The sequence below is a fragment of the Manis javanica genome, chromosome 17, assembly GCF_040802235.1.
Source record: "Manis javanica isolate MJ-LG chromosome 17, MJ_LKY, whole genome shotgun sequence".
In the NCBI taxonomy this organism is placed as follows: domain Eukaryota; kingdom Metazoa; phylum Chordata; class Mammalia; order Pholidota; family Manidae; genus Manis; species Manis javanica.
In genome coordinates this window covers 52,776,615-52,799,911 of record NC_133172.1, presented here as the reverse complement: position 1 = coordinate 52,799,911, position 23,297 = coordinate 52,776,615, and the positions used below count along the sequence as shown (strand labels likewise).

The 23,297-nt window shown below is 43.0% G+C and overlaps 2 protein-coding genes across 6 annotated transcripts in view; one reads left to right on the top strand and one right to left on the bottom strand.

Moving 5' to 3' along the window:
- The window catches only part of FCSK (fucose kinase), a 41,619-nt gene extending 18,581 nt beyond the window's left edge, over positions 1–23,038 (top strand). Inside the window, exons 25-26 of one of the 3 annotated variants that reach the window (XR_005063239.2) lie at positions 17–95; positions 22,945–23,038. The gene's annotated coding sequence lies outside the window, so the exon portion shown is untranslated. Of the gene's footprint in view, positions 1–16; positions 291–20,048; positions 20,068–22,944 lie in introns of those variants that run through there. The other 2 variants (XR_005063240.2, XM_037025424.2) reach the window with 2 other exon arrangements.
- Positions 277–23,227, bottom strand: COG4 (component of oligomeric golgi complex 4). Of its 3 annotated transcripts, none has more exons than XM_017660286.3 (19): positions 23,035–23,227; positions 21,412–21,494; positions 20,594–20,708; positions 18,972–19,146; positions 17,745–17,938; positions 16,274–16,379; positions 15,591–15,748; positions 14,773–14,831; positions 11,962–12,095; positions 10,284–10,402; positions 9,560–9,726; positions 8,608–8,773; positions 5,603–5,665; positions 3,112–3,228; positions 2,435–2,527; positions 1,773–1,856; positions 1,453–1,554; positions 1,070–1,198; positions 277–861 (listed from the first exon to the last, which is right to left on the bottom strand). In XM_017660286.3, the coding sequence occupies exons 1-19, from the start codon at positions 23,203–23,205 to the stop codon at positions 727–729; spliced, it is 2,370 nt and encodes a 789-aa protein (XP_017515775.1). In that variant the 5' UTR covers positions 23,206–23,227; the 3' UTR covers positions 277–726. The 3 variants fall into 3 exon arrangements, with proteins under 3 accessions (XP_017515775.1, XP_073082265.1, XP_017515776.1); XM_073226164.1 differs by having other exon boundaries at positions 23,060–23,199; XM_017660287.3 differs by having other exon boundaries at positions 21,412–21,490; positions 23,060–23,198.
- Between the last annotated feature and the right edge of the window lie 70 nt (positions 23,228–23,297).

The following is a 23,297-nucleotide window of genomic DNA, read 5'->3' as shown; positions in this document are numbered from 1 at the left end:
TTTTTGTTCTTGTCAGGAGCCAATTCCCACATCTCCCAGCACCGTTGAAAGCTGCCCCTGGGATGATCCTGCTTCTGGTGCTGAGGGCCTAAGAGGTGGGTAAGGGCTCAGGATTGTGTGAGGCACCTTCTATCACGTGGGTCCTGGTGGCAGCCCTGCATCAATCTGGGGCTGGAGGAGGCTAGAGTCTTTAGGCTTTTGCCTTCATGTTTCAGTGCACCTGGAAGACCTGTCTTGCCCTGTAGCACCCAGCCTTGCCTAGAAACAACACACTGATGTCTGTCCAAGGAGTGTCTTTATTCAGGGTGATCAAAACGTCACAGCATCTCCTCAGAGTAAACCGAATTTCCTAGGTCCCCAGGTACACCTAAGTCCTTCAGCGCTGCCAGGGAGACAGCCTGCTTGCTGCAGTGTTCCAGGATGACAGAATGACCACCCATGCAGAAGGCTGGCCTGCTTGGCTTTCCCACCTAATAAGGAGCCCAGAGGGACCCACCTCTCTTGTGGGGGAGAAGCTGCCCCCAAAGCACTACCTAGTTAGCTCTGCATGCAAAGAGTGGCGTGAGTTGAGGCCTTATTTTCCCTGCTGCCCACAGTGGAACAGTCTGGGCTGCCAGAGCTCCTGGAAGCCAGATAGCCTTGCCCCCCTCCTTGGCTGTGGCTAGTTAGGGAAGGAGTCCTGAGGTGGAATGGATCAGGCAGGCTTACCGCGGCTCACCGCGGCAACTACAGACGCAGCCTCTTGATGTCCTCACTGCGGAAGTCTATGCGCAGAGCCAGCACCTGGCGTACTTCAGCAGGGGTGAGGCGCCATGTCAGTGGGCCAGAGTTGGCACCCCAGTAATCTAGGATCTCGGTCACCTGTGGGGAAGAACAGATAAATTAGCAAGGAGGGGCTATCTGGAGAGAAAACCTTGGGCTCCACCAGAGGCAGAACAGGGGTGTTCAGGAAAAAGGTGCCCCAAATGGCTGGGCTGCTGGTGGAGACTTGGTTTTGAAGGAGTGGCAGGGATCCAAATCTTGTCTTGGCCTTTCTTCCCAGTCACTTTTCTTTGGCTAGGCCACATACCCGCTCCAGATTGAGAATTGTGGCCATCTGGGAGAGCCGGGCGAACTTGTCTCGGATGGTCCAGGTGGTCACCGTGGTAAGGTAGGCAATAAGTGACCTCAGCTCCTTGTCAAACTGCAGACCGCCCAGCTGCAGGGGGACACAAGCCCAGTCACAGTTCACGGCCTGGCCGTCTGGTCAAGCAGAACTGGACCTGTTTCCCTCAGTTCTGGGCTGCAAGGCCAGCTGGGCCTCTGGTGGTGCCTCAGTCGGCTCCAGGGCCTCAAAAGACAGAAAAGGACTGGGCTTAGATATGTATGGCCTTGGGGTAGCAAAGGATGCAAGTCCTGTCTTCCTCGGAGGGGAAACGACAGAGCGAGGGAACTGTGCTCTCTTGACCTTACCCGGTTGAAGGTAGATTTCAGCACCACTTTCTCCAGTTCGACTGCAACAAGGCTTGTCATGAGGCCAGTCAGGCTGTCGTAGATGACTGGGGAAAGGCCAGCCTACACACAGAGGCTAGGTATCAGTGACAGTCTGACCTAAGCCCTTCTGGCTCCACAAGGGTGGGACAGTTACATGAAGACATTGGGGAATGTTTCTATAGGCTGGGGCTTGGGAGGGCTTTCCTGGTTCCCATTGTAAGTATGATGAGAAACTGCTGTCTGCTGATTTAGGCAGATGTGGGTAATTCCATAAGCTGGTTCCTAGAGATCCTGCTCACCTTGAACTCTGCCATTTGCTGCTCCAGGTTAAGGATGAACTGTTGTACCCAAGGGTCATTGGCCTCATAGTCATTGAATTCTTCCTGTTTGCAAGAAGGAGGGTCACTTGGAGCCTCTCCAAGAAGTACCCTTTGCTCCACCCCACTCCCACCCTTCTATGCAAACAGAGGAAGAGGTCCTCCCTCTTGCGGAGCTTCTGACTCATCCAGCTTAAAACCAGCTTGGACACCCAGGCTGGCAGAAATTGCTGCTGCTGTTGCATTACACTTCCGACCAGCAAATGGCCCGAGGCTGCAGCAGTGGCCCACACAATGTGGTAATGCTCCTGGCATTTTGTTCTCTCTTGCTTCTCAAGTTCTACAGAAATGAAATAAATTGGGCTAGGAAAAAAACCTCCTAAGTCTATGACAGGTGGAGTAAAAAGCCTCAATAAAAAAGGATGTGTCAGGTCAAGGTAAACTCCCTTCAGATGTCTTTCGGAGCCATTCTAATTGTAGGAATAACCTGTTTCCTGGGAGGAAGGTAGCCTTTGAGGGTGAGAGAAGGGAGACTGAGAAGCATATAAGGTCTAGTCTGTTCATGCAGCTCCACTGCCCTCCAATTGGGGGTGGGGGTATTGAGGGTAACCCTGGGCTTGATGGCTGCCTATGGTTACGCTGACCTCCTCGATGTTGTGGGAGACAGAGAGAAAGGTGTTGATCCAAGGCTGCACCTGCGGCTTGATGGCTGTGCTGTTTAACTCCGTCAGCCCTTCCTGCAGAAGGGTAAGGCAGACGCATCAGACACAGAAGGCACTCCACCCCCACCCCTTCTCCTCCTCCTGCTCTATCCATCCCTTGATGGCCAGGGCATTCTTTCAGCTCTAAGGCTTTTCTGTGGGCACTATCTGAGTCTAACATAATAAAAAAAACCAGGAACAACCTGTTCATTTCCAGATCTGTGGTGATTCAGGTCCATGCTGGACACGAGGCCATGGGGTTGGTTTGGTAAACTCTCAAGAGATTTATGAGTGCCAGCGCCTCTGGCTCAGGCCAAATGGCAAGTCTGAGTAACCATGTGTATCCATTTCCACTAAGCACTGTTCTGAGGGTTCTGTGCCCTATGGGGCTGAGTGGAGATTCCGGAGGACCAGAGTGCTGACTTGTCAATATGACAGCTGCACTGCTACAAAACCTATAGTCTTCAAAGGACTTGCACAAGTTCAGTGGCTTGCATGCTACTCCCTCACCTCTTCTCACCATCTTGTTCTATACATGAAACGCGTAAGAAGCCAGTAACAGTATTCTCAGAGCAAAACACAGGCACAGGATTTAATCAGCAGCTGAACCTGAGGCTTACCTGCAAGAGGTCTCGGAATTTGTTGGACACGGCAGCCAAGTCAGAAAGGCAGCTGTCAAACTTGGCCTGCGCCTGTTCTCCTCCAATGCCCTGGCTAAACAGCTTGGTGCAGTCACTCTGGGGGAGAACACTCAGGTGTCATGACGGCTTCTGAGCATGCCTGGGTCGTGGGAGTGTGGGGAAGGCAAGGAAGATGCCAACATGCCACAACTTATTGTTCAACTCCATCCTTTTCTGGCAGCAGCTACAGTCCATCCCAGGTGAGAGGCCTGGATGGGTTTCAGTATACCTGGTTTCTATCCTGGTGGCTAGTCAGTCGGCTCCCAGTTCTCCTTTTGCAATGTGAAGGTGTTGGTATTGGGGTGTGAATAAGAAACACTTAGAGTCAGACATTCCTAGTTTCAAATCCTGGCTCAACCATGTATTAATTGAGTGATCTTGGTCAAGTGATTCAAAGCTTCTGAGCTTCAATTTCTCTGTCTATAAAATGGGAACACAAATTCCTGTTCCCATGGTGGTTTTGAGAGTTGGATGTGATAATGCACAAAGTGGCTGGCACAAAGTAGGCATTGAGGAGACACTAGCTGTTAGAGTTTCTGCTTTTTGAACAGTTGGGTCTGGTTACCCAAGGGAGATTGTCATGATCATAGCTAAGATTTAAGTGCTTATAGTATGCAGGGCTTGTTTAAAGCATTTTACTTTTATTAATTAAAGTACCTATCTTATGAAGTAGATATTATTATCCCTACTGTACAGATGAGGAAACTGAGGTCCAGAGAAGTTAATAATTTTCCTAAAGCCACACAGCAGTAGATTGTGGAGCTGGGATTCAAACTGGGAATTCTGGCTCCAGACAGCCCATTCCTAACCTCGCACTACAGTTTTGGCGTAAAGAACTCCACTGGAGGAGCTGCTTGACGCTCACCATATTTTGGGTCACCAAGAGTTGCTTGCGTTTCTTGTAGCCTCCTTAAAAGTTTGTGCTGTTTCAGCTACAGCAGGAGCAGCAGTGTGGAAGACTTGCAAAGGGATTAAATAGTAACAAGAGGCCCTCCGTTCCCACAGCAGCTCCAATACTCACTATCTATAACTAGTCTTTTAACCTCATCTGTAAAATGGACATCGTGCCACCAGATCTGACTATCTCAAAGGGTTGCTGGTGGGGCTGAGAAAGAATACATGTGAAATGCAAACCTAAGGGGGCTGGGATTTTTGGGAAATGGATTTTCAACTCTTTGCTATCCTCTTCTTTTATGGCTAATTCTACTGGCTCAGTTCTGAATCTATAACATTCCCCAAAATTTTACTTCAAAATCCAACAAACTATGTTAAGGGCAAAGTCAGATGTAAAATCTAAGGGGCCATGCCTGAAAAACAATGATGGCAGCCATCCTCTTGAACACATACAACGTGACGGACACTAAGTTATTGTTACTTCGTGAGTGTCACTCATTTCATTCTCTTGTAAGGCCCTTTTAGGGTAAATTCCTAATCTGGCCCAGGTTACAGTACTACTGTAAATGTCTACCTGGCTGCTCTCTCTGAACCTCCCCCAGGAGCCCCGTCAGCCTCAGGCCCTCATCCCATGTGCTGGTTCCAGCCTCCTCAGTCTGCCCAGACTGGGAGCCCACACTTACCGCCAGCCTGCACACTGAGCCCTGTGCCTCTGCAGCAGAACACCCTCCCTAGTATGAGTGCCAGAAGGGAGGCAGGACCCTGGCTTCCCTTCTTTCCCAGAGGCAGAGTTTGGGAGTGGGGGAAAGTTAGGCCCTTCTTTTTCTGGTATGTAATGAAGTGACTGCTCCATGCTCTAATATAAACTACCGCTGCATGAGTTTCATGTACTAAGTGTTTTATATTGTTCAGTTCTCACAACAGCCTCCTGGGTAGGAGATCATTCCCCTGTTTACAAATGAGGAAACGGAGGCTCAGGGAGTTTAGAGAACTTGCCTCAGGCCCTGGTCAGTGGTCAGGTGGAGATCTGAACTCAAGGTATCTGACTTATAGGCCCAAGCAATTCCCACTATACCATGCAGCCTTTAGAAAGTGGTAATAGCAAATGAGTTTTGTATAGGGTTTGGTGAACCATATTTCATCTTAATCTCTTAAAATTCATAAAGGGCTTTATCATTTTTAGTGTTTTCAACACTGTTTTCTTATTAAGCTACCCAACAAACTGAAATCTGGACAGGATGGAGTTCTGCATCTCATTCCAGAGATACGAGTACTGAGGCTCAGGGAATTAAGGCACTTGTCCAAGGTCACATGTTCAGTATGTGCTGGAAGAGCTAATCTGAATTCTCATCTGGGTCAGAGCTCAGAGCTCTTCCCATGGTCAAGAGCCACCTTGATACCATATCAATCACTAGTGAATCCCCTCAAGTACTCTGAAGGGAGAGCCACAGTCCCCCACAGGGTGAGGGACTCCCTCTCAAAAGGAGGCCTGGGGAGGCTGCAGCGGCTGAAGACTGATAGGCAATGTCCCCTGTACCTCCAGTGTCTTCTTCAGAGTAGAGATGTTTTCACTGCAGGCTTCCACGTTGTTCAGGGTCACCTGGGAGATGAGGACAAAAGTATGTGACTATATTGCTCCCTGGTGTTTGTACCCACTCCAATACCAGACTGGCTGACAGCTGTACTCCTGAGGCTCTGAGGTGGGCTAAGAACACCACAGCACTGTCATCAGTCAGGGCTTTCAGGGCTCAGGACTGGGCAGAATGGGGAACCAGGCTCACCTTTTCTCCTGTGCCTGACACCAAGGCAGCAAAGTCATCTGACCTCAGTGGTAGTGACCCAAGGTTTCAGGTCTTTTTGCTCCATGTTTAGCCTCCATACTGGATTTGTCTGAGGGAGAGGTACTGTGGGTTTCCCTATACAGGTGGGGTATTAGCATGTTTAGGCTTCTGTCTCTAAAAGCAACAGCTCTTAACTCTTCTGGGCTCACAGACCCCTTTAAGCTGGCTTGTAGGTGGGAACAAGACACCTCAGCTCTGAAACCTAGAATAGTGCCTATTATATAGGAATTTCTCAATAAATATTTGATGAATGAGTTAATGAATGTGTTGTGGAGAAGAGATAACAATGCCGAGTTGCAGAAAATCCCAAAGGAATCAGAGGAGCAGGACAGTTAGTGCACAGACATGGCAGGGAAATGGCAAGAGGTGGAGCTGCAGAGGTGGGTGAAGTCAGCCTGGGACTTGGGGCCTACACTCCTGAGAACAGTGGGGTGGCACTCAGGATTACTTAAAGCAGGTGAATGCCACCTGAGTGCCACTGTGGGTTGGGAACACTAATCTAGAGGCTGTGTGTGGGAGGGATTAGAGAGTCTGAGGAGATCATACTGTCTCTGAACTGCTGTGCAAGGGACATGACCAGGAAGGCAGAGCAGGGGGGGAAAAGCCAGTTTTTCAAAAGATGAGTCAGGAACTTCAGGATTTCAGGGTAAAAGAAGAATCCCAGAACCCTGGGGACTGAGATTAAGAAATCCCTTCTGTCTCCCCAAGAGTGCTTCCCTCATCAGTGCCCTGCAGCCAATACTGAAAGATTGTGCTCCCCCTAGTGCCGCTCTAGCCGCTTCCATTGTGGATGGAAAGGACTTTAAGGCCATTAGCATGCCAGCACATGCGGCTGCGAACATCACAGGCTTCCAGAGTAGCTGCACTGTCAGGACAACTCAAGGATGAAGGCCACAGTGTAAATGTTCCCAAGGCATTTAAGTGCATAAGAAAAATCTGTTATGAAGGAAAAATGGATTTGGGTTCAAAAGGTATTGATTTCAAAGTTTCCCTGTACTGACAGTCCTTGTAAGCATGGATTCACTGGGCTTATTCCCAGCTCACAGTGAGTAATATGTCAGCACCATTGGGGAATTTATCTTGACAGCCAAATGAATCAAGGTGACATAAGAAATAGGCTCTGCAGTGGGAGTGATGACATTTTAAGTACTTGAAATCAGGAAAACTAGAAACTTGTCACCAGGCATTTAGCAACACCTTTTTTGTTGGCCTTATCTTCTGGGCCTTCAAACAATGAAGCTATCTAAATGTGAGCAGCAAATGCATGAACACAGAGCAGCCAGCCTGATGGGGACTTGTGAAGCCAATTGGTGGGAAACACGACTAGAGTGGCAGGATGGGTCAGATTCAGGAGGCCTTCAATGTGCCATTAAGCAAAGATGTCTAGCTTTGACATGGTAGGCAGTGAGGAGTCATTTCTGAGCAGAGAAATGAAAGCATGAAAGTTCTGTAAAAAATGAAATAGGAGCAAATAGAAAGAAAAATTAAGTTGGTTCATGATCACCTGAAGCTGGATGCCAGATATTTTAGCAAAGTCCTCTGAAAGTTTCAGAGGCAGTAATATCTTGGAGCTGATCCTCTTTTTCAGCAACAAGTATGACATCCCCGACTGACAGAACCCATGCTCAGGGAAAGCATCTTCAGTGACAAGAAAAGAGTAGGGCCGCCAAATAGCCTCCATACTGGGTTCGTCTGAGGGAGTTACTGTGGGTTCCCCCTAAACAGGTAGAGTATTAGCATGCTTAGGCTTCTGTCTCTGAAAGCAACAGCTCTTACTTCTTCTGGGGTCATGGGCTCCTTTAAGAACCTGATAAAAGTGAAGGACCTTGCTTCCCGAAAGCAAACAAACATATTTTTGCATCCAAACCCAAATGTCACAGACCCCACCTGTGGACTATTGATCGAGAGCTCTGCTACTGGATGTTTCCTTCGGGCTCTGAGCCTCAGGAGCCAAGACAACTCAGTCTGGCCAATGTGGGGGTGGAGCAGGATGACCTCTGATAGTGCTGTTCCCACTTATGCCAAGATAGCATGTGCCAGAAAGGCCTAATCATGAGCTCAGGACTCATCTGTGTTGTTTTTGGTTCTGCACAAACTGGCTGTTACCTTGTATAAATCCTTGCATCCTCCCACGCTTTTCCTTCCTGAGCAGTCAAGCAAATGGTGACACTTGCTGCTCTATCACATTTGTCACTCTGGGTAGCTAAGGGCTTATTTAGCAGGGCCACCTTTCTGAGGAAAATGAAAACTTGACAAGTGTGCCAGAAAAGCAGTCCTGGTAGACCTAAAGGATTGGCACCCACTCATGCTGTGGGCCTGGGGACTGTCCTCAGAGGAGTGGTTTGGAGGCTTGGCACAGATATTAAGTCAGTTCTGTGGCAGATGTAGGCTGAGGTTGATGCTCAGGGGAGCTCCTGAACACCTGGGTGGTGTGCTTGGGAATGAACACTGGGGAGACCTGAGGTGCCCAGCTTTCCACACAGAAAACAGTGCATGTCCCGGCTCGGGCTGCTAAGAGACAGGTCCCTGGGTAAATGGTTTCACAACCTTCTAGGAGGAGCTTTCTTTGAAGGAGCTGTTTTCCTTCTACGTAGACAGTGGAGAAAAATTCTCTGTTGAAGGCTGATTATACTGTGCCTTGGAGGCCACAGTTTACCCTCTTAAAATAAACTGACCAGCCCCAACACATGGGGCTACCTACCAGGAAGGATAGCTTGGCCTCATCAGTGCTCTCGATGCCTTTTGTGTCAAATTTGCCCTGTTGGAGGCTGCTGTGCATGATGTTCACGGCACTTGTCACCCCACGCTGGATGTCCTGTAAGGTGGTGGCTGGGAAGCCCATCCGCAGCTTGTTACACAGAACATCCCTGTGAGAGAGAATGGCATACGGGAACTGACAACGCTCAACCTGGCCTCCCGGGCAGTGGGACCTGAGGGCCCATTACCCTGACCCAGCAGCATGAGCTGCTCTCCTGGGGGAATAAGCACTGCTGAGGCCACTGTAGGAGACTCTGAGCAGCCAGGGTACATGAGAGACCAAGCCCCTCAAGGGCACTGATGTGACAAAAACACAGGGGAGACTGGCCAATTCTTTAGTCTCTCTGTGGCTTTCAGTTGTTACCGCTGAGCTTCAACAAACTCAAGAGCAGAGATTAGTGGAAGGCAGTACCATGTAAGAGTTGGCTAGGTTTTGAGAGTCACTTCTGGATTCTGTTCCATATTCCACTATTTATGAGGTGTGTGATCTCCCTGAGGCCCAGTTTCCTCATCTACAAAGGAGAGCTAATGGTTCTTACTTCATAGCTTTGTTATTGGGACTGTATAAAAGCAAGAGATTAGCATAGTGCCTGGCCTGTAGCAAGGGTAACTATGACTGCCAATGTTACAACTATGGCTTTCATCTGAGCCACCTGTTCTTTTCCCTAGGCTCAAGGGCCCATAATCCCTCCAACCCAGTCCAGGGAACACAGATTTGGCCTAGGAGATATGTGGCTGCTGTACAGAACTTGGAGACAAGGATGTAGTGTTAATGATAGGAACTTATGCTCTGTATAGAACTAAACTAGAACCATAAGGAAAAAAAAAGGGCTCAGGAATCAATCACAACTAGGACCTTCTTCCCTCTGAGAAAACAGAAAGGGAGTCAAACATACCTGAAGTCAGACTCCAGCTCTGTGGTGGCAAGGTTGATCATGGCACAGAGACAGTCGATGCTGGAGCTAGACAGAGCCCGCCCAATGCATTTCTTAACGATGTAGAAGACATCATCCACCATGCTGGATGTCAACTGGCCCTTCTCATAAGTGTCCAGAGCCACAGCCTAACCAAAAGGCAAAGTACCCAGTGAGCGCCCAGTGCTGCATGGCACTGTTCAAGATAGTTCTGGAAAAGGCCCTGGCTCTGCTTCCTTCTGTATACCTTCTCCATGTTTTTCCTGACATGGCTTACTCTGGTCACAGTTAGGTGTGGTCCTTCCTTGCCAAATAGCTCACTTCCCTAACTGATCACTCTATTAGGAAATTAAGCATATAGGGCCATTGCCTTGGGGACATCCATTAGCTGGGATGTAGGACATCATAAGAGGCCCTCTTCCCTGAGGTTCTTTACCTACATACCTCCAAGGAGGCGGGGAACAAGTAGCCCTCTGAGGAACTGAGGTATTCTTTTGTGATCCTTGGAATGGAAGTCCAAGCTGGGTACATCAAGAGCATGCCAACTCCAAAGATGCTCTCTCACCATACACAGTGCTGCCACTTAGTCTGCATGCAAGGATATTCTCAAAGCAGGGCTAAGGAATATGTTTGCCTTAGCCATTTCCTTCAGCCTGGCTTCTTGGACAGGAAACCCCACTTCCAAGGGATGTGTCCTTTGTCCTACCTTATTGACAGTCTCCCTCATGAAGTACTCCTCCATAGTAATATACAAGCCAATTAGCTCCTGCATGGTGCAGCTCAACAGGCAGTTATTGAGGAGTTTGTCCAGACACTTCTGGTGCTCTAGGAGACAGTCAATAAAGGAATCCTCACTTGTCTTCCCCAAGAGAAACAGATCAACTTTTTTCATTTTTTCAGGTTCCTTTCCAATTGTTCCAAATCTGTACATAATTTATATGGTTATAATCACAGATACAATTTTATATTCTGTCTTAAAAACTTATAAATATTTTCAATGTTTCCACAAAGCTTATTTTTTGCTCTTTTTAGCTTTTAAAAATAATGGCTGTGTCATACTTCATCAGGTAGATAATCCATATTGTTTTAGACTTCTCTTTTTTTAGACACCTAGGTTATCTTCATATGTTCTGCCACTATTAGTGATAGTTGGAAATCTTAGTAATTGGAAATTATAGTGAATTTCTCATACAAAGAACTTTTTACTTCTTTTCCATTATTTCCTTAGAATTAATTAGCAAGACTCAAAAGATTAAGTTTCTAGGGCAAAGACAGAAATATACTTGGTACAGAATACTTCATTGTCTGTACTGGTGCTGTCCAACAGCATTTTTCGATGAAATTGTTGTGTATCTGTGTTGTCTAATATGGTAGCCATTACAGAGCACTAGAAATGTGGCTAATGTGACTGAGGAACTGAATTTTACATTTTATATAGATTTAAACAGTCATATGTGGCTGGTGGCTACTGTATTGGACAGCACAGCTCTCAACAGTGAGACTATTGATGGCAATAAGCACCAAACTCCAAATGAGCATACGTCCTCCTTTAAACACCAATTCAAGGCAATACCACATGGGTCTTATAAGTAATTCCCTTGCCACACACTACCGGCATAAGCCACGCAGGATGCCACAGATGCTGGGTCAGTCTTGAGTCTATAGTTAAGGGAATCCTGTATTTACTTCACCAGAAGTTATTAAATAGTCTTCTTAAACATTGGAAGAGTCAATCTATAAATGCAACGACTATGGCACACCTTTTATTTTCAATGTATTTATCCCTTTAAACCTTGTGACTGGTAGACTGAGGGAGTGACAGGCTTTCTTTCTACTGCATCCTCTACTCTTTCTGTATACTCTTCTCAATGTCATACATCAATACTCTTGAGGTATAATTTATATGCCATAAAATTCACTCATCCTATGTGTACTGTTGAATGATTCTTTTAGTTAGTAACTTTATTGAGTTTTGCAACAATAGCCCCAATGCAGTTTTAGAATATTCCTATGACTCCCCAAAATTCCCCTGTGAAGTTAACCTTTTTGTTCTACCTATCTATCATATACACATTATCACCTACTTAAATTATACACCAGTCCCCAAATCAGAATTGGCAAGGAAGCATGGTGTGAGGAAAAGTGCAGAGGAAAATCATTTAACCATTCTGGGCATTAGCTTTCCTCATCTGTAAAATGATTAGGTGGCCTCAAAGATCCAGTCCAGTTCTAAAATTTGGCAAGTCTAGATTTCCTCCTGGGAGTCAATTTGCCCATAAACCCCCAGAGGCTAACAAGCACCAGTTATTTCCTTATTAAGGAAATTACAAAATAGTGCTAAGTAAGACCTAGCCCTCCGCCAGAATATGGGGAACATCTTTTACCTTGCTTTACTTCTTCTGATGCCATGGAGTCTCCCACCTCAAAATCAGAGCTGACTCTCTTCCTGAGGAAGCGCAAATACAGCTCGCTGCGGGCATTCATCAGTGTGACCTCAGTCAGGATAGGGTCCAGTTCCCTGAGACGTGGAGCAGAAGGAATAAGCAGGAGGCCACTGGATTCCATCAGCTGTAAGAGCTACAGGGCAAACCTAGTCCCAAACTCCCCCTCCCCAGAAGGGTCAAATCTGCCAGAGAGTCATTTGGCTCTGCTGGCCTGATTATAATCAGACACGGCAGTCAATCACATAGCCATTTGCATGTTTCACCTGAATCATTCACCCTCTAACTGCCAGGGCTAAATTAAGAGATTGGAAAATTTATCTTTGTTAGCAGTTTGACTAAGAATTATCTTTGCTTCATGTGAAACAAAAAACCACATCTCCCAACTTCTTTTTTAGCTGTGGTGGACTTTAGGATATATGATTAAACTGTGTTCCACACCCATTCATCTACCCAGATGCAGAGCCAAAACAATCGTGAAAAAAAAAAAATCGGAGGACTCACACTTCCTGATTTCAAAATTTACTAAAGAACTACAGCAATCAAGATAGTGTGGTACTGGCATATCCGGATGGACATATTAATTAATTGAAAAGTCCAGGAATCTTCACATTTATGGTCACAAGAGTGCTAAGACAATTCAATAAGGAAAGAATAGGCTTTTCAACAAATCATGTTGGGGTAACTGATATCCACATTGAAAAGAATGAAGTTGAACCCCTCCCTCACAGTATATACACAAATCAACTCATTTTTCACACTAAAGAGGATCTTTTCAAAACAAATCTGGTCATATTGTAATCATGTGATTTCCATAGCTCTTAGGATACAAGACCCTGAATGGCCTGACTCTAACAATTTCTCCAGATTCAGCTAATTTCAGGTTCTTCCTAACTCTGCACGTCAATTACACTGCCTTTCTTTTCACTTTTTCAAATACACTAGGGCCTTTGCACATGTTTTCCTCACTCTACCTGAACACTCTTCACTCTTATTCCTGTTTACTCTTAGGGTCTCAGATCTAAGGTCATTTCCTCAGGAATTTTTCCTTGAACTTCATCAGCTTAGGTTACATCATTTTATACATGCTCTCCTCTGCTCTACACTTAGTATATCATAAGGGTTAACAGCCTGAACTCTATAGTCAGACTGCTCTGTCACATTCTAGCTGTATGACCTTGGGCAAGTCACTAGCCTCTCCAGGAAGTTTTCCCATTTCTAAAAAGTGTTTATGGATTAAATCGTCAATCCTCAACTGGGGGTGATTTTACCCTTTAGGGGATATTTGGCTTGTCTGATAGCATCAATTACCAGCATCTAGGGGGTAGAGGCCAGAGATGCTGTTAAACATGTTAAAATCCACATTTTAACAACAAAGACAGTTCTCCACAACAAAGAATTATCCAGCTAAAATGCCAAAAGCACAGAGGCTGAGAAACCCTGGATTAAATGATTTAGTATTTGTTATAGTAAAACACACACACACACACACACACACAGTTAGCTATTACAGGCATACCATGGAGATATTGTGGATTTGGTTCCAGATCACAATAAAGCAAGCCTAATACATTTTTTAGTTTCCCAGAACATATAAAAGTTATGTTTACACTATATTAAGTATGCACTAATATCATCTAAAAAAACTAATGTGCACACCTTAATTAAAAAGTAATTTATTGCTTCACAATATAGGTAGGGGAAGGCAGTTCGGCACGCAGGAGACAAGTAATGACTCTATGACATCTTACTATTCTGATAGACAGTGACTGCAATGAGGGGGTGAGGACTTGATAATATGGGAAAATGTTGAAACCACAATGTTCATGGGAAACCTTCATAAGATTGTATACCAATGATACTTTAATAATAATAAAAAAAACTTTATTGCTAAAAAATGCTAACCATCATTTGAGCTTTCAGTGAGTCATAGTCACTGATCAGATCACCATAACAAATATAATAATAATGAAAAAGTTTAAATAGTGGGAGAATTACCAAAATGTGACAGATATGAAGCAAACAAATGGTGTTGGAAAAATGGTGCCAACAGATTGCTCGACATGTAGGGTTGCCACAAACCTTCAATTTGTAAAAATGTAGTATCCGTGAAGCACAACAAAGTGTAATAAAACGAGGTGTGCCTATATATTTTTATTTATTAAGGTATTATTGATATACACTCTTATGAAGGTTTCACATGAAAAACAATGTGGTTACTATATTCACCCATATTATCAAGTCCCCCCATACCCCACTGCAGTCTATATTATTATAAAGGTATATCTACTTTATAGACCATAGATGCCCCAAAGCAAGAATTATGTCTGTTTTGCTTACTTTGCTTGAAGCCATATCCCCAGTACCAAAGACCAGTGCTTGGCACGTAATGTGTACTCAGTAAAACTTACTGAGGAAATGAATACATTTTTATAATGTTTGGGTTTTCTTTTAATGAGCACCTATTACTTTTATTAGAAAAAAGTAAAAGTTTTTAAAATTTTAGGACAATAATTACCTTTGGGGAGGGAGAGGAGAGTCACTCTGGGGGCTTCAAAAATATGGGTAATGATCTATTATTCTTTATGAACCACACATGTATACTGTTGTTTATATGACACATTCCATTGACAAAAGCCCACAAGAATCAGATAAAATATTTTAAAGACAGAGAGCACATTGTAAGAGTAGTCTCTGAATGATACGTGATAACCAATTCAAACTCCTATAGGCTGAAGAAAATTGGGTTATTACCTTGGTTCTATTTTTTCCATTGTAGAATTTCTCATCAAGCTGTTCTGGACCTGCCGGAACTGCAATATACCACAGAAATGAGAATGCTCTTCCCCACCCTCCTCCTATCTGCCTCTTACTGGTCTCTCCAAACTTCTGGCATACAATAATGTTTAGATTTAGTCTGCTTAACAGACAAGCCAAAAGTAGGCTTTTAAGATGATGGGCCAAAGTTTTACCCTTGATTCAGATGCTAATGCCCCCTTCTATTATTGCACTTAAAAGTAATGTTAATGGGGTTTCAGTAGACTACTGTATAGAGTTTCCTTGAGTTCCAGAAATGAGATTGTATGGGCCTGCTTCTATTTCTAAGTCCTACTCTTACTTTCTCTTGCTCAAAGAAATAGAGAAATAAAGTTCTAAAAAAGCAAATGTTCCTTTACTTAAGCTAAGGAGAAATCTGAGACAAATTACTTGACACTTAATATGACCTTAAGAAATAAAATTCTCATTAATATTCTCATTATAAATACCAGAAATATACCAGAAGGCACTGTTGCACATTCTGTGACAGTGAACTGGTCTAATTAATGTTTCTGTTGTGTTCCTTTTCAGGAAGCCCTTTCTATTTCCTTTTCAATCTTGTACTTAGGCCACTATCACCTTAAAAACACAAGTCCAAAATAAGCTGATGACAGGCACGATGCAGGCTAGTCTGCATTTGACATTTATTTTTCTCCTATCTGCACCTTTTTTCATTCCCCCGCACCCAAATTTTATTCTATTCAGTGCTGCTGGCTAATGCTGCTTCCAAACCACCTGTAGCTTCCCCTGCTCACCTGCTGGTGGTAGTCCCTCTGCTTGATGAATTTGTCTACCACCTTCTCCACCTGTCTATCACATTCCACTTGCAGATATTTTATCAGGGTATAAAGCCTCCCTGGACCATAATAGGTCTCCACTATTGGTTGGTGGGTCTCCACAATGCGGGCAATACCTAGAAGGAAAAACCCAAGAGGCCTGGATTCCAAATATTCTTCCCACAAAATAAATTCATCTCTCCCATCCAGGACTGAGCCTGGGTCTAACCCAACCCTTTTTGGCTGTTTCAACTCCCCAAATGGGTAGAAATGGTTCTTGTCCGTGCTAGGAGTTGCTAAGCAAATTTGTCTGTTAAATATATACAGTGCTCGCTATACTAGCAGGCATTTGATTAAGTTATATTGATAGTTTCTACTGGTGCGTCTTTGGCAATCAGCATCACTCTCTTCCTGGTAATTTATTTTAGTTATAGTTACTCTTAGAGTTTGGATCTTGAGGATTAGGGATGATCAAAACACCTGAGAGATTCTAATCTTTGCTAGTCAGATACTGAACTGGGAAGTTAATTCTCTAATAAATTAATACATAGCAAACTACAGGATTCAATTAAAGGCATCAGGCTAGCAGGGAGAGAAGAGCTAGGATGCAGGTGTTAAGACAAAATGTCTACAGTGTCCCCAGGGTGAAGAAAGAGGCATGCCTTCAAACAGAAGAGTCAGCGTGTCTGCAAAGATGACTGCAGCTCTTCGGTCACTCATGTCCGTGCCTAGCACCAATAGTAGATTCTCCTCAGCTTTACTGGCCACCTGAAAAAAGTAGAAAATCCACATATATTTCTCAAACCAAAGACTAGCCTCAGTTTTCCAGAGACCTCTCATTGGCTTCCTTTTTCTCCTGTTCCTCTTGATGCCTGAAAGTCTAGACAGCACAGAGGAACCTCTCTTGGGGGTCTTGGGTTGTCTGGGCCTCAGGCAGGACAAAGAACTTGAGCACAGTGGCAGCTCTTCTTCCATTCAGAGGTATAAATAATGCTTTCCTGTTCTTTGAAAATATGCACTGGCCATTTGCCAAGGGAGAGAGTCACCAGTTTCAATAATCGACTCAAAGTGTAACTCAAAGTTATCATTAATGGTGCTTCGTGGAGTAGGAATCTGGGTACTGAGGAAGGGACTCTAAGGGATTAAAACCCGATGCCATTTAGTTAGCAAAATATTGATAGAAAAATATTTTTAAAAAGCCCACAAAGCAGTTATATTTTATTTTTATTAATTCTTTTTTTTAGAATGGGTAAAAATACACTTAAATATTCAAAAGGAACAAAGGAATGTGGTAAAAAACAGTTCTTCCTCTTACTTAGGTCTCTTGGTCTCCTAAGTCTCCTTTTCAAGTAAACAACTGTTAACCCTTCCAAAAATATCCTATGCTTACACAAGTATACATTTTTATCACCATCCCCCTCATTTTAAACAGGAATGGCAGCATCCTGTTGTTTAACTTATTGAACCAAATATGTTAGATGCTGAAATATGTTGGCACGTATGGAACTCATTTTTTTTCATGGCAAAATAGTGTTCTATTATACAGAAGTTCGGCAGGGGGTGGTGGGGGAGGAGAAGCTGGATGCACTCCTATATATAGTTAAAAAACCCCAGCATGCCTGTTGGGATTTGCTTCTCTCCATCTAAGGTAGGGGGTAGGGCAGAGCTGAGACTTCCAAGCCTGTTTGTTTTTTCACAACTAACCTTAAGTGACCTCACCTACTTTATCTCAAGGTGGCTTATTTTGAGATTCAAGCCTAGTCATGGGATCTTAAAACCAATAACCAACCACTCCAAATGATCTTAAAAGAAGCCAGTTCCTGGCTGACAGCTTGAAAAGGGTGATTCACCTTGTCAGAGAATTTGCATTTAAAATTTTCCTATACTTTCACTTGGTCTTTGGCAGTAAATGTGCATCTGCAGATGTCTAGGCCATGCCTGGTACACAGTAGACTGGCAAAAGCTAAGTATTAAATAAATGTATACATCCAGTCCTGCCAGGCTACAGGAAGAGCAGAAAAGGGGAGTCAAATTCAGAGGTGATAAAGTATTTACAGAAGCTGGATCTATCCAGTGGCCCATTCTGCAGGCAGAGAACTGTACCATTATCCTGTAGGCAATCAGGGGCCCTACCTGCTTGCAAAGGTATTCTGAGAATTTGCTTAGTCCCTCCTCATGTAAGCCCAGCAGTGGGAAGATCTTGAAGAAGCGCTCCACCTGGGGTAGATCCCCTTCCTTAGTGGCAATAGCAAACTTCTCTGTTACAATGGCTTTGAGACGCTGCTCAGCTTCCTGCAGCAATTTCAGGTTGGCATCAATCATGCTCCCTACACAATGGGGAGAAAATGAGAATTAATGTAAAGAATGGTACTATGCCAGGTCTATGCCACTTAGTTTGTGCACCACTATTTTTTTTTTTAATATGGGCTAAGCTCTTACTGTGTGCATGTTGTTATTATTTTTTATTTTGTTATCATTAATCTACAATTACATGAAGAATATTATGTTTACTAGGCTCCCCCCATCACCAAGTCCCCCCACCACACCCCATTATAGTCACTGTCCATCAGTGTAGTAAGATGCTGTAGAATCACTACTTGTCTTCACTGTGTTGCTGTATGCATGTTATTTTACTAGCAATATGGATGATTGAGCTGAATCATTCATGATCATACTGTCACAGAGGTTATAATCAAGTGAAAGAGGTAAGATTCGTGCACAAATAACTATAACAAAATTCAGTGTATAATAAGTATCATAACAAAGGTGCCTGCACATCACCATTTCTGGTTAAAGTAATCAGAAAAGGATTCCTAAAGGTTAATATCCCACCTCTCAAAAGTTCAGCAGGATTTTGATACCTGGAGGAACATAACACTGCAGGTAAAGGGAATGAAATGAGCAAAGGAATAGAAACAGAAGGATGAAGAGTATCTGCAGAGTATTACAAGTAGTATACATACCCTCGTATATAAAGCTCAATAAATATGTGCACGATGAATGGATACATGAGTGAATAACATGAAAAAAGATCATGGAGGCCTGGAATAGTAGGTTAAGAAGTTAATTTTACATGTAGAGAATATGGTCAAGTGGAAAGAATCCACTGGCCAGAACAGGTGATCTTGATTTAGTTTCCTTTTCCGTAAAATGGCACTAACAATATCGTTACTAATAATGTCATATAACACATAGCAATATGTAACAATATGTTATAGACCTGGGATGGTCTAGAACCTATTGAGTTTCTAGTACTGGACAAGGAAATTTCCTAACAGATGCCCTTTTCCTGATAGTTTGCCGAGTTCAGATTACAGATGCTTGTAACTAAACTAGAAATCAACCATGTGGGATGCCAACCTTCTTTGCCCTGTCGGCTAAGCTCAATGACCGACTTGTCCAGGCACAAGTAGCGATGAATGTGGGCTGCAGCTTGCTCATAATCTTCATTCCTCAAAGCAGTCTGAACTCCGTCCATGCAGAACTTCAGATCCAAGATGTCATCAGCTCTCTGAATGGCTTGATAGAGGCGGTTCTGCAAAGACTTGTTGCTTAGAAATAATGTCCTACTTTTTCAAAAACATCTCTCAGGAAGGCAGGGAGATTCAGGGGTTGAATTCACTTAATCAGAGGTCCTTTTCAGCTTTCACTGGTGAACTAAAAAATACCACAACTACCACTCACAAAACTGTTATTGATGATGATCAATACCACTGATAGGTATCATACAATTTTATTTATGTGACCAGATCATTCATTTTAATGGAAGTAGGAATATGGATAATCCACATTTATATTTGACTTATATTATATATATATATAGCTAAATTTGTAGTAGAATCAAATGTATTTGACATTTTGGGAACATAACATTGTAAACCAAATAATAAAGTAAGTGAAATAGATGAAAAGTATTTTTCTCTTAGAATAAGCAAGAAACCTTAATATGTTAGTGACTGTGTGGCAACAGTGTTTTGTGGTAAGTGATTTTTGCAGAATCTGAACAAGTAGATTGGGAAGAGTTATGCTATTTCACATGGGCAAATTGAGGCTGGCACAACTTGTTTAAGAGCCCAGACCAGGTATTATTCAACAGAAGCCCCTAACCACCTGTGCCTACTGAGCACTTGAAATGCAGCCAGTCCAAACTAGGACATATGTAAAGTACATACTGGATTTCAAAGACTTAGTACAAAAATAAAGAAGGTAAAGTAGTAGCTCACTAATACCATATCATAGTAATTACATACTTAAATGGTGTTTGGATATATGATGGGTTAAATAAAATACTATTAAAGTTATTCTCACCTATTTTGTTTTTACTTTTTAAAAATGGCTACTGAAAAATTTTAAATTACATGTGTGGTTCATATTAGATTTCTTATTTTCCATTCTGGTGACTTTTACTTAATTTTCTTGCCTAATTACCCTGGCTAGAACCTCCGGTACAATGTTGGAGAGAAGCAGCAATAGCTGACATTCTTGCTTTGTTCCTGATGTTAGAAGAAAAGCACCTCGTCTTTCACCAATAAGTATGATGTTAGCTATAGGTTTTTCATAATGCCCTTTATCAGGCTGAGGAGGGTCCCTGTATTCCAAGTTTGTTGAATGTTTTTATTGTAAGAGGTATTGAATTTTGTCAAGTGCTTTTTTTGAGTCTATGAGATGATTATGCAGATTCCATGCTTTATTCTATTGATATGATGTATTACATTAACTGATTTTCAGAAATTAAACCAACCTTCCATTCCTGGAACAAATCCCACTTGGTCATAGTATAGTCCTTTTTATATGTTGTTGCATTTAGTTTGGTAGTAGTGTTGTTGAGGATTTTTATGTCTATATTCATACAAGCTCTAAGTCTGGAGTTTTCTGGTAATTTCTGATTTTAGTATCTTGTAGTGGCTTTCTATGGGATGGTTTTGCTCTAATTTCTAATATGGTGGCTTCTCTACCATCCTCTACTAATTCAACGGGATTACCTTGGCCAGGTCAAGCTGACGGACTTTGCTGGACACATTCTCAGCTAGGTTGCAGGTGAAGGTGATCATTCCAGCTAGCTGCTTTGCATCTCCTTCCATCAACTGCAGGTTGGGACTAGAGACACACATTGTCAGTACATATATATCCATATTAGCAGAGGGTAGGGATAAGAGATGGAAATTTTTTTGTAGATGGAGACTGTATCTTCTACTTTTTTTTTCTACCTCCTCACAACTCTTAGTTCAGTTCACTCTAGTCACAGCTTTTTCCCAAAAGTGTTTTACTGAAAACTCAAGTCTATACTTAATAAAAAATTAATTTCTATAAATATCCCTAAATAAGTACCTAAATAGAACTAGAAAACCAGATTTTCCCAACTGCTAAGTGAGTATAAAATGTACTATCCAACACATGAGATCAAAGAGCTACTTTTTTGACTAGCAAATACACAAAGTCTGTAAAAACTGGTTCTCAGACTTGAGACATACTTCAGAATCCTATCCCAGGATGTCTGGTATGCTTATTAAAATACAGATTCCTGGGCCCCACCCTTAGAGTTTCCGGTTCAGTAGATTTGGGATGGTGCTCCAGAATTTGCATTTCTAACAAGTCTCTCAATGATATTGGTACTTATTGCTCCAAGGACACTTTGAGAACCACTTAACTATACCTTCAGGTGTTCACGTTACCTTGAGATAACACTCCTCTACATTTCAACTTCAACTAGCATTTTATAACAGAAAGTTAGGGAAAACAGTGACTTATCCAGTGGACCCTGTTGGAATTTAAAACAGCTCCTGCTGAGATGAAGACTCACCCCATTCGGTGGAGAGTGACCATTTTACTTTCAATGGTGTTTTGCTGTTCCAAAAGAGCATCCAGCTCTCTTCCCACCACTTTCTGAAACAGAGAAACAGTCTGTCATCAGAATCAAAGAGAACCTTAAGAGTTATCTAACCCAACCACTTAGCTGAAGGGTGAATCCTATTTTAAACATGTTCTTTCCTTTCACTAAGCTCCCCATGGACTCTAACAAACAATACTTCATTTTTGTACTTATTACATTGCAAAATGATTGTTTTCTTCTGTATATCTTATTCCATCTAGCAGGTGAACACCGCAAAGGGAGGAAACAAACCTTTATTCAATATCATTAGCACAGTGCCTACCACAGGAAGGCATTCACAATATCATGGTTAAACAAATGAAACTTCTAAAGTGGCAGTTAGAAAAAAGTCTCTTCATAGTGCACAGTTAGTCCTGGAAGGGATAAATATAATTCTCTGTCAGTCTCATTATTTACTGCATTACCTCAATTAATGTTAACTTTCTTATACTTGAATTTCTTCATCTGTAAAATAAGGACAGTAATACATACACCACAGGACTATTGCGTGAGCCAAACAAGATAACAAACCTAAAGTGTTTAACATAGCATATGGTGTGATTCAACAGCAGCATTAATATTAGCTCTACATTGCTATTGACAGTCCTGTAGGATCCAGAGGGAAACTTCCCCTTGACAGTCATCAAATACAAACGCAGAACTAATGTTCAGCCTGCAAGACTGACTTAATTCTCTCCCATTGATTGACTCAACAAAAGCAAACTTAGAAATGTTAAGAGTACTTAATTTTAAAAAGCACATCTTGCCGAAAAACTTCAGAAACTGCTAGAGTTGGTGCAAGTTCATACTTGAAGATATCAATGATCCCTCCTCTTCCAGGCTGAAACTGCCTTTTGTGTTAAACCTTAACTAAAAGTTTGGTTTAAGGAACAGATATTGAACTTTTAGATCAGAGCTTAGATCTCTTCTGACTGTCAAGGAACACAACTGACATTCAAAAATGTATTGACTGTATCAGTTTGCCACGAAAAGCGAAGGAGGTTGCAAGGAATCTTCGACAAAAATATAGTCCACACCCCTCATTTAATACAATGCAGGAGTACGAGACGAAGTGACTTGTTAAAGATTAGATAAGCCCGAGTCTTAAAATTTTAAGTTCATACAAAGCTGTGCATTTAACCGAAACGTTAAAATTACATCCCCAAATCATTTCCCACAAGAGGAAGTCTTAAAGCGCTTCAAGTTTATGCAACAACTCCCGGCTTAAATGAGATAACGGGGTAAACGCATTTCACAATTTTTAAATTGGTAAACCAATGCAAGAAAGCCTTTATCGTTATTTTGAGAAGCAAGCGAATTGACGTATACTCAGTCTAACTTTACTCTGGCAGAGAAACCTGTGATTAAGGGCCAGTGAAATCAATGGCGGTAAAGGGAATCGCCGAGATAACGGCAAAACAAGCTTCTCGAGGTGCTTTTTTTTTTTTTTGTCTCTCTTGGCAGCTAACTTTCCACAGCCCGATTTTCCAAGACTGACGACTCCTACGCCCACTGCTCCTGCATCCTCCTTGAAAAATAGGCTCGGCCCCCCACCTCCTCGCCGCAAAGCCGTTCGTACACAGCCTCTAGCTCCTGCAGCTCAGTCAGGGAGCGAATAAGCTCAATGGAGATTTCCGAGCAGCGGCCTCTTCCCAATCCCTCAGGCGGCGGAGGCATCCCTGACAGCTTCTGAGGGGACTTGAGGTCCGCCATCTTGGTCCCCATTCCGCGCTTCCGGTCCCGCGAAGCCCCTTTCTCGTTAGCGCGCCAGGTCATTGGGGATGCCCACGGAAGTGCCCTATGATTTTTTTAAAAGT